The sequence below is a fragment of the Manis javanica genome, chromosome 1 (assembly GCF_040802235.1).
Source record: "Manis javanica isolate MJ-LG chromosome 1, MJ_LKY, whole genome shotgun sequence".
NCBI classification, from domain to species: Eukaryota; Metazoa; Chordata; class Mammalia; order Pholidota; family Manidae; genus Manis; species Manis javanica.
In genome coordinates, this window is record NC_133156.1 from 77474256 (window position 1) to 77485344 (window position 11089).

The 11089-nt window shown below is 50.0% G+C and overlaps 1 protein-coding gene across 2 annotated transcripts; it reads right to left on the minus strand.

Moving 5' to 3' along the window:
• Nucleotides 1–779: 779 nt before the first annotated feature.
• Nucleotides 780–10285, minus strand: NR2F1 (nuclear receptor subfamily 2 group F member 1). 2 transcript variants are annotated; one of them, XM_017651796.3, is made up of 3 exons: nucleotides 9718–10285; nucleotides 6786–7313; nucleotides 780–1643 (listed from the first exon to the last, which is right to left on the minus strand). In XM_017651796.3, the coding sequence occupies exons 1-3, from the start codon at nucleotides 10178–10180 to the stop codon at nucleotides 1363–1365; spliced, it is 1272 nt and encodes a 423-aa protein (XP_017507285.2). In that variant the 5' UTR covers nucleotides 10181–10285; the 3' UTR covers nucleotides 780–1362. The 2 variants fall into 2 exon arrangements, with proteins under 2 accessions (XP_017507285.2, XP_036867892.1); XM_037011997.2 differs by lacking the exon at nucleotides 9718–10285 and adding an exon at nucleotides 7988–8504.
• Between the last annotated feature and the right edge of the window lie 804 nt (nucleotides 10286–11089).

An 11089-nucleotide genomic window follows, 5' to 3' on the forward strand; every position in this document is an offset into this window, starting at 1 on the left:
TTCCTCCACCCAACAGAATTTGAGGATCCTCCAGGGAAGCCTTGTCATAGGATCTAGAGTGACATAGCCAGCTCCTCAGTGGACCATAAGGGGGAGTAAAGCCAGGACTCTCAGTACTGAACCCCACCTCTTCTTTTCCAGAGCTGGAGGAGGAGCCGAACTTTCAGTCAAAAGCCTGAGGCAGAGGCATCTGAGCGGCACTCTTCTTCCCCAGGCCCCCACAGCCAGCGCTCCATGCCTCTCCACAGCCTCTCCAGCCAGGCAAGCTCCCACCTGCAGTCACTGAAGTAGGCTGTACCCAGAGACGCAGCCCATCCCCACCCCATGACCTTGCCTGCGCCAGCTTTCAACATTTAGGGCATCCACTATCCACCAGATCACAACAGCTGCTACCAGCAACCACGGGCGCCCTTCCTTCCCTGGCCTACCGAAGCAGGCAGTGGCTTGGTTTCAGGAAATAAAGCTAGACAACTTGCTAACAGTCCTTAAAAGTTTCCTCTCAACCTTCCATTCTAATAATAATTGGAGTAGAAATTAATTGGAGGGCTCTTTTGCACTGATGGCATCTGTCAAGCAACTGGACACATGGATTTTGCTAAATTCTTTTATTTTTTTGTTTAAATTTTCACTTCAATTTTAATTCTTGAAGAACAGCCTTGACAACATATATCGCACTCATTATAAGAAGCAAAGGGTTATATCAAAAATTATTAGTATAGAATCACAGGAAATCTGGTTTGGAACCAGAAAAAAATACAAAACAGATATAGATACATAGACACAGGACAATTTTTTTAATAATTATTTGGAAAATGTTATTTTCCCCTAATTCTTGTTTCCTTTTTTATGTGCATACGATGTTTAAATTTTACAAAAAATGAAAATAAAGACTAGTATTTTACAAAATGAATAACAATGTTTGGGGGGGTGTTTCTACATAGAATTCAGTCCACTTCCATGTGTGTTATTTTCTGTACAGAATATATCCACATCCGTCCACAATAAATCCTGGAAGGTCCATTAGTCTCCTTTAGTTTTATTAAAAGTCTCATGGTCCTCTCTTCCAAATATTTTTTTCTTTTTCTCACCAGACGCAAGGGTCCTTTTTTTTTTTTTCCTCCAACGTGTTCACAGATCTGATCCTAAAAAAGTCTCTTTTTCTCCTTGTTTGCAGCTCGCGTTGCATCTGCAGGGTGGGCTGCTCTTGTCCCCCTGGCCCTCCTCCCCATTGCCTGGCCTGCCCAGCTGCCACACCCTGCATCAGCGCCTGGTGTTCCGGAAGTTTTGGAGTCCATAGCCCCTGCTGGTCCTCTGAGTCTCTAGGGGATGGGGTTGGGGGGACAGGTGGGAAGTGCCCAAGGTCTAGGAGCACTGGATGGACATGTAAGGCCAGTTGAAGCTGCTCCCAGACAGTAACATATCGCGGATGAGAGTTTCGATGGGGGTTTTACCTACCAAGCGGACGAAGAAGAGCTGCTCTATGACCGAGGAGGACACGGTGCGCAGCGAGGGCAGCCGCAGTAGGAGTTTGCCAAAGCGGCTGGGCTGGTTAGGGTACTGGCTCCTCACATACTCCTCCAGCGCGCACTGCGATTTCTCCTGCAGGCTCTCGATGTGGGCGGCATCCGACAGGCCACAGGCATCTGCCCGAGCGGCCACAGGAAGGAGAGACAAGGGGAGGGGGCACACGGTTAGGTCAGTGAGCAGCAATGGCCCAAACAACAAGCCATTAAATTCTTTTTTTAAGGATAAAAGAAAAAAATAGGAGGAAAAAAAAAAAAGAAATCCTCCCCTCCGTGCCTCCCCAAGCTTCTATCATTCCCTCCTCCCAACCCCCAGTGCAAATAAAAATAAATCAAGCCCCCACCAAGCCAAGAAGACCTGGAGAGAGAATTGCACACATGCAGAGGTAGCAACCTCTCTAGTCCCTTTGTTTTTCCTCTTTCACCTTTGGATTAAATAATGTACGATGCTGAAGCCATGTTTGCTCTGCATAACAACCTATCCTCCGTCTGCAGGGGAGCATCTTTCCACTGTGCTCATTAAAGGGGGGACTTTTGCTCCTTTGCCCCTGGTTTTGGGGTGTTCAGGAGCCCTGAAGAAATATGTAGCCTGGTGGCAGTTCTTACAGGTTTCTTGAAATCGCCCTCTCAAACCCAAATGACCCCTACTAGAAACCTTAAGAAGAACCTAGATTGTGTAGTGAACAAATACATGGGAGGGGGTAAAATATCATGGGCTGGTAGTGCTTGGAATCAGATCAAGCCCTTGCTTTAGCCATATAAAATTTGAGATCCACTATCTATGCAAGCAAGAGCTCTGCGGCAAATCCTTGGTGAGGGTATACACTTCTATCTGTGCTTTAGATCAAGTAATTGAAAATTGGTCACATCTCTGTAAGCTGTACAATAATCAGGAGGAATATGGCTCAGTTACTCCAGGCTGCAGAAAGGAGACATCTCCAGTGATCAGACACAAAGCTGGGCTGCTGCTTCAGAACTGGGAGGTGGGCAGTGGAGGGGGAGATTGGGGAGATGCGCTTTCTGTGGCAGGACCAAGGGAGAAAAAGACACCAATGCACAATGACAGCATCTCAAAACCTCTATCTCACATCAACCAAGGATCTTCTCGGTCTCCAAAATATATTTTGAGACAGCAGTTTATACTTTATCAACTAACCAGAGACAAGTAAATAGAGGGGAAGGTGAAATCACAGGAATGAAGTAAAGATTTTCCTCTCCTACTTCAAACACCTGTGTTGTTTCTTATATTAATAATAAATATTTTAAAAGCAGGAAGATCACAGAAGAGTGTTTAGCCAGTCAGGAGGCTGACTAGAGATGAAAGGCAGAGTTTGCTAATAGACAGATAGTTTGCTAATAGGAAGAAATTCATGCATGGCAATGCCCCAGAAAGGACATTATACATTTGTGAATGGGCAGGTGTGACCCTGAGAAGTCACGGCAAATGATTCAAAGACAAACTTCTGTGTCTGCTGAGTTTCTGAGCTTTATGTCTTTACATTTCAAGAACTGGGATTTATAAAGCATTCTAATACCTTCCTCTACAAGGCTTTGGCCTTGAGCAAAAATACAAATAGAACTAGTGATAATTCAAGAACTTCTGAGGCGGTCTCCTTTGACCCCCGATCCAGACTGGGTTCCTCTTAGATGTCTAATTACTCCAGCCAGCTGCTTGGGTGCGTCCGTACTGGCCTGACTTGTGAATCCAGTGAGATTTTATGGCTCTCAGGTTGAAGACAGAAGCACTGTGGGGCCCCACTGTTTAGTCCCCTCACACCTTGAGGTCTGCTCTTGGCCCTGCTTGCTAACCTGGCCCCACTAAATGGCCATCATGCAGACTCATATTTACATATATCTTGCTTTCATGCATTACCTACCCATTATGTCATGGGATCCCTTTTAGCCTCAGACAATGCAATATGAAAAGGACCCAATGATGCCCCAGAAGATTTTTTAAAGATCCATATGGTATCCCCTCAGGTCTGTAAAATTTTTATCTGATATTTACAATTAGGGCCCTGAACTTCAAGGTTACTATCCTTCTCCCAGCTAGGGCACTCCAAGGGAGAGAAACCAGGAAAGACGTGCCTGGCTGCTTCGACTTCTTTTCTTCTTTGAAGGCAGGATGCCTGTATGTGGTCCTGGCTTCCAGGTGCCAGCCTGGCCAGCCCTGTGGCCTCCCTCCAGCAGAAGCCCTAGTTCAGGCCTGGCTTTCCACTCTCAATAGACATTCCCACTCTGGGTGTTCCTGCAACAGGATTCCTCCAACTGTGGACAGCCAGTGTGAGCTCTCAGATCAATCGGGTGGTTGTGATAACAAAGCTAGGTGAGCAGGGGGTATAATGCAGTACACATTTACACTCCAGGAATTATATCCCAGATAAGACAAGGACGCAGAATGTGCAAAGTCCATGTCTTACTTTTTATATGGTAGTGTCAGTGTTGGAACCCTCAATATTTCTTCTACAGTATATGGAAAAGAAATTATGTAAATAAATAACCATTACTGCTCAGGCCCTCCCCGCTTAGGCTCTGTAGTGCAGAGAATGTATTTCATGTTGTGCATTCAGAAGAGTTTAGTGTTCAGGAAATATAGATGTAATCAGCTGCCTTAACTAGAAATCAAAGTTATTATTGTGCTGAAAATGGATTTATTGTATTTATGTTGACTAGATGGCTCCTTTCAGAGAAGGTCTCATTTATTTAAGGGAATATTTAGGTGTATGAATTAATGAAAAATTTTTTTAAAGTAAGTTCAGGTCATGACCTAGTCCTTCCTTGGATGCTGTCCAGAATATTAAGGATTAAACATACCATCCAGAGGCCAAATGTAACAACCACCACAGGGAACTCCCGTACTAGCTTCACATACTTAGCCAGAGCAAACTTCATTGGACAATATGTCTAAAACTGTCTTTTCCATCATTCAAAGTCTGCTTAAAAGTTGGATGACTTTGAGAAGGCTTCCCATGAATTCCCTCCTGGCTAGCAATCAAAACAAGTTTAGTCAAAAGTGGAAATGTGTTGTATGGAGGAGGGGGGTGAATTACTACTGACAGCCCTATTTCCATTCTCAGATATTCTGCTTGCAATTTTCTAACAAAATAAAGTCCTTGTTCACTCCCAGGCCTCTCTTCCACCTTGAAGACTTGATTCGAGAAACTTCCTTGGGAAAACTTTTTCTTTTAAAGGAACACTTTTCATAGGGGTGTTTTAGGATGGGAAGTTGAAAGAAAAGCACAAATTCCACAATCTTCCCTACAGTCTACAGTCTTCGCCTCTCTCTCTGGGAAAGGACATGAAACCAGAAAAATTAAGGGGGTTCAAAGAACCTAAAGAGGGGACAAGGAAGAGAGAGGGTGACCTTTCTTGATAAGACCTCTGTCGAGTTCCAGGTCACATTTCTGCTTCAAGACACCTCACTGGATGAGATTTTAAAACCTCAGCTTTCCTGACACTGGCTTGCTTCCTGATTAATTTGGCTAAAGAGCCAGTTAGCGGAGAGCCAGCCAGGCCCCAGGCCTGCCAGAGCTAAAGCAGCCTGGTCGCTGCTTCCCAGGCTCTTTGTCACTTTTGAAAAACACGTTTCCATCAAGAAGACTTATTAAGATAAAATGCATTCAAACACCGAGGAGGCTATTCAATAAATCTTCCATTTGTTTTAAGGTTCGCACTTTATCCTCTTGCAAAGAATAACTCCCTCTCCCACTAGCAGACCTGCATTTGCACTGAAAGTAAAAGGGGGGCAGTCCAAGTCCACGGCTCTGGCCACCCTGCATACAAATGAGATGTTCTTGTCTAAATAAATTATCTGCTGCTCAGATCGATATTAATACTACATTTGCTACGTTACAATATTGTGCAAATTTAAGAGTCATTTTAATACAATGTAAATACGATTTTTCACCCATGAAAGCCAAGAAATATTGATAGATTATACCACTGCTTACTGTTCAACAAGGCCTTGGGAAAGGGGTTTTGCCATTTTTGCCCAAGAATGGTTTTAATTTGGCCTTTGGAGGTCCTGGCTCTAGGATAGATTTATTAAGATGGTTTATTTATTCTCTGAATGGAGGAATTAAAAACAATAGTGCCAATAATGGTGGTAAAACTGCAGCTAACCCTACTCACAGTGGGCAAGGCCTAAGAGCCAGTCTGAGCTCCTCTGTTCCCCACCAGCGTCCTTTCTGGCTTTGTTTATATTTCCCCCCATTACCTGCTGTCCTGGGTGTTTATATGTTTCCCTCTTGCAGGTTACAATAATAAAAGGCGGGTAGTGTTCTCAGAGGCTCAGACCAGAGCCTTCAAAGGCAACGTTAAAGCACTTTCCTGGAAGTTAATTTGAACCATCTATCACAAGAGAAATTGTTAACATGCATGTTACCACCGCCTACATTTAATTTGATATTTTTAAGGCACTCTGTTAAATTTCCAGTGTTCATGTGTTTTGCATGGCTATGAGATTTATCTCCAGGGTGGGAATACCCTCCCATACTTGCGGGTTCTACAGTATTGCTTTTGTTTTTTATCTTTCTTGTTTAGATCGAATCCTCTTTTTTATGAGCCTCAATAACCTCAGCAACTGCAAACATGAATGGTTTCCGATAAGGGAAAATCAGGCAGCAATAAAGCGGGATTATTTATGATTTATTTGAGCGTATTGCTCTCTTTCCACCTCTCTGTCTCCCCGTGTCGGCAAACTCATCCAGGGACCGTGCCACACAGAGAAAGCCGCATTCCCACGTTCTCTTCCTTTCCTCTCCTCCCCCAGAAAAGCTGAGCTGTGGCGCGCACACACGCACACGCACTTCGCACACACATACACACCGCACACACGCGCAGCCAGACGGATCCACGGCACCGCCTCCCCGCCCCCCTACCACACACACACACACACACACACACACACACACACACACACACACACACACACACACACACACACACACACACACACACACACACACACACACACACACACACACACACACACACACACACACACACACACACACCCGCCGCCGCGGCCCCGCGAGGAGGTCCAGGCCGCTGGGCCCGGCCGCCTGCTGCCTCGGCTCCCGCACCGCCGCGCGCCCAAGATGGCAGCGGCACCGCCAGCCGCATCCTGACCCAGGGGCTGCAGGTCCCGGCCAGGCCCAAGCCTCGCCGGACGCAGCGACGCAGCGCAGGAGGCCCAGCCGCGGCGCAGCGGGGCCTGCGGTTGCCCATGCGCGGCCTGACCTCCCAACACCGCAGGCTCACCTGATGTGAACAGCACGATGGCTTTGAGGCAGCTGTACTCGGCCGAGTCGACGTGCAGCGCCTTGAGCTTCTCCACCTGTTCCTGGAAGATGCGGATGTGGTCCATGAAGGCCACGACGCGGTCGGCGGACATAGGCGAGGCGTGCAGGCCGGCAGCTGCCAGCAGCGGCGCCACGTGCAGTGGCATGGAGCACTGGGCCGCGTTGAGCACGAACAGCTCGCTCCAGGTGAGGCGTAGCAGGGACACCTGGTCGGTGATCTGCAGATCCGGGAAGAAGGGGATGTTGCGGGCCCACTCGACGGCGCTGAAGAGCAGGCGCGCGGCCAGCTCACAGATGTTCTCGATGCCCATGATGTTGTTGGGCTGCATGCATTGGCTGCCGTAGCGCGACGTGGGGTAGGGCTCCGCGCGCAGCAGCAGCGAGATGTAGCCGGACAGGTAGCAGTGGCCGTTGAGGGGGTCCCCGTTGGTGAGTGCGTACTGGCCTGGATTGGGTTGGGTTGGAGGCATTCTTCCTCGCTGAACCGCTGACAAAAAGAAAGAGAGAAAAGAGGCAATGTGCATCCAGGGGGCTTGCGAACATCGTCGCGCCGCAGCGCACCCGACACAATGCGAAGGTTCTTCCTGCAGCCACTCGCGCTCGGCGCATCTTTTCTCGCGCTCGCTCTCATGCACAGCCCACACCGGGAAGAAATCTGGAGTGAGGCTCTCCAGCTCCGCTGCTCGGTATGCCCAGCTATCGCCTGCAACCCTGGCCACCGTAGCCCTGCCAGAACTAGGCCTGCCTTCAGGGTCCCCAGCCTGGCATGGCAAAGAAAGTGCCACCCAACCCCTCCACCACCGAGGAGTAACACACAAGTTAAGGATACTCCACTCACCCCTCCAAAATGAACAAATCAGGGTAAAACACACACACACACACCACAAGCAAACCAGAGAAAGGTTGTGGTTCTAGGCAAATGCCTAGCTGCCTCTTCATCTGCAAGCAAGCAGTTTTTTTGCTTAAAATGTTTCCATATTCTCTAAAAATGCTATAGAATTATCCTTAAAATAGATACAAGTTACATAACCACTTACAACTTCTGAATAGAAAGCAAGTATCCTGCACCCCTCCCCTATTCCCTCCTCCCCATCGCCCCACACAAACTTCTCTTAAAAGCAACAGAAAATTGAAAGATTTCAAGAAAAAAGTTGAACTTACAGTAGCCAAACATTATTGAAAAAAGTGGGAAATATAATTAATGTCTGTCTTGCGCGGTGCCACTGCAACCTGCAGCCAGCTTTTGCCCAGTGAATGCACGAGCTTGCAACTGCAAAAACACTGGATTCATTAACCATCTGAATGCAAAACGTAAGCATGCTTTGAGTTCTTAAAGCTGACCAAAGTTTTTTTTTAATGTGTATGTTTTACTTCAACAGTGCCAGCGTTTTAAATTGCCATGTAAACAAAGACAACTTTAGGAAAAGTTAGGGCTACTGAACTCTCCCCCCAACAAATTAATATAGATATGTCCACGTCCATGTAGCTGTCTTATTTCAGATTGTGCACTATTTTCTTAAGTTTGCTTTGACCCTATTTTTAATGCAAACTTCAATGCAATTTAGGCTCTTGAAACAAAATAGGCTAAAATACTTTTTTCTAATTATAGTTTTGAACTTGGCAGTTATTTTTCAATTAAATGAGAACACAATTCAAAGTTTTCTTTTTTTTCAGATGCTTACAAAATCTCCCTGGAGCTAGAAATGAACTCGTCATATTCGCCTGTTCCTTGAGATCTGAAGGAATTCAATTTCTTTTCTTGTGGTATATAAAATATAATTTTAAAGTCAATTACAAGAAGGAGTAATCTGCATTGTGCAAAATTGTCTGGTTTGCTAATTTGACTATAAGACATCTTTAATGATCGTCAGAAGATAAACTTTAACTGTAAACGGCTAAATATATTTATAAGAAAAGTGCTGCATCTCTTGACACATGAACATGGAGCATATCTAAATACAACATCAAAAGTTGTGTTAAAAGAAACCAAACCCATACAACACAGGGATTAAATGATGTGGAAGCTCATGCCAGCTGCAGTCTATGCATTATAGCCAAATCAGAAGGATCGGTAAATGCCGTTGTAAATTGTAATTTGTATGCAGTATTTAAGCAGAGGGTGGAGTTTGATGAAGAAATAAAACGACTATCATGCGTTTAAAATGGCACAACTATGAAAGCACGGTTCAGTCACAAACTTTCCTTTCAAAGTATAGGGGTGAAAACAAGGCCACAGCTCTGGAGGAGGCGGCCCCAGCTCCGTGAAGAAGAGAGGGAACCAGTGAACAGGCCAGAAGCCCCCCTTCCCCCTTAATTAGACCTACAAGTGCAATAAATCTCACTCCTTTTTCAAGCTAAGCTTCCAAAAGGATGATACAGCAATGAATCTATGGTTCAGGGTACTCTAGTCCCAGCCCTCCCCATTTTAAATAAAGAGTATGAAGAGGTGGAGGGGAAAGTGGAATGAAAAACAAACCAGAAACAGAGTTTTCTGGGGAAGATAAGCACCCCTTCCCAAGTTCATGCCAGTTCAACCCCAAGCATCCTCACGCACACGCAGGAAAGAGACACACACCAAGCACATCCAAGACAGAGGGAAAAGGGATTTTAAGTCACAGCTCACGATCCCAGGGACACAATCCTGAGCAAGCAGCGGGCGGGGTGGAAGAGCCGGGAGAGGAGCGCAGGCCGGGAGGGGGAGGCAGCGGCAGCGAGCTTGGTGTGTCTGTGGGGGACGCCGGGGGAGGAAGGCAGCGGGGACAGGGGAAACTGGAACGGGCCGGGACCGCAAGAGCCCCAGCACGGTACAGCAGCCACACCCGCGAGAGAAAAGAGAGAGGGCCGGGGAAGCGGGCGAAGCTCAGGGAGAGTAGCAGAGAAGAAATATTCACCTTCCCGCCTCATGCCCACTTTGAGGCACTTCTTGAGGCGGCAGTATTGGCACTGGTTGCGGTGGTGCTGGTCGATGGGACAGTTCCTGTTGGCACGGCATGTGTAAGTTAAGTTCCTGCGGACGCTCCTCTTGAAGAAACTTTTGCAGCCCTCGCAGGTGAATTGGCCGTAGTGCTTGCCGCTTGACTTGTCCCCGCACACTACGCACTCGATGTGCTGCTGGCTCTGGCCCGAGCCGGGCGGGCCCTGGCCCTTGTCCCCTGCCGTGCCGGGGGTGGCGGGCGCTCCGGGCTGGCCCGGGGTCTGCGGCGTGTGCGGCGCGCCAGAGCCCGCCTGCTGCTGCTGCTCGCCGGCGCCGCCGCCGCCGCCGCGGGCCGCCTGCGCTGCGGGATTGGGGCCGCCGGGGTTGCCCCCGGCCACGTCGTCCTGCGGATCTCGCCAGCTGCTAACTACCATTGCCATATCTTTGGGCCCGGGGAGCGCTGGGGGGAGCCGAGCTGCACGCCGAGGGCCGCGGGGCGCGCGGGCGCGCTGGGAGGGGAAGGGGAAGGGGAAGGGGGGAGGGGGAGGGGAAGGGGGGCCCGCCGGGCGCCCCGGGGTCGCGGGAGCCGAACCCGAGCCGGGCACCGGCCGCTGCCGCCGCCGCCGCCGCCGCTGCCGCCGCTACTGCCTCGGCCGCCCCGCTGCTGCTGCGCGCCCGCCCGCCCTGCTGGCGTTTTGTTGTGGTTCCTGCTGTTTTCTTTCTCTCTTTTTGCAGCCCCCCCAGGCTCTCAGGCTCCCCCCCCAACACCCCTGCTCCCCTCGCCCGCTCCCCCCGCGCTCCGATCCTGGGGGGGCCACGCTCTCCTTCCCCCCCTCCCCACCCCCCCCCAATCGAGCAAGCTCCCTTCTCTCGCTTTTTTCTTCTTCCCCAAGTTGCAAAATCAGAAATGGCACAGGCGGCAGCCGGGAGCGGCGCGGGGCGCAGCGCCGGGGGCGGCGGGCATGGGCCACGGCGCGCGCACACACTCGCCCTCCGCCTCGCCCGCACCCCCGCGCACACACACACTCGCACACACACTCGCTCACCCGCGCCGGGCGCCCGCCTGCCCGCCGGCCGCTCAGGCTACGCGCTGCGCGCCGACTGAGCAGACATAGGAAGCCGGCTAGGGCGGCGGCGGCGGCGGCGGAGGAGGTCGCGGCTGCCCGCGCCGCTGGAGCCTCCGCCTCAGCTAGAGCGGCGAGCGGCGCTGGAGGAGCCGGGGCCCGAGCCGGAGTCCGGGCCGGAGTCGGGGCCGCTGCCGAAGCGCGAGCCCGGATCGGGGCCGCCCGCGCCGCCGCCGCTGTCCCGGCGGGAGCCCTAGCTGGGCTCGGGATTGAGGGGAGCGCGGT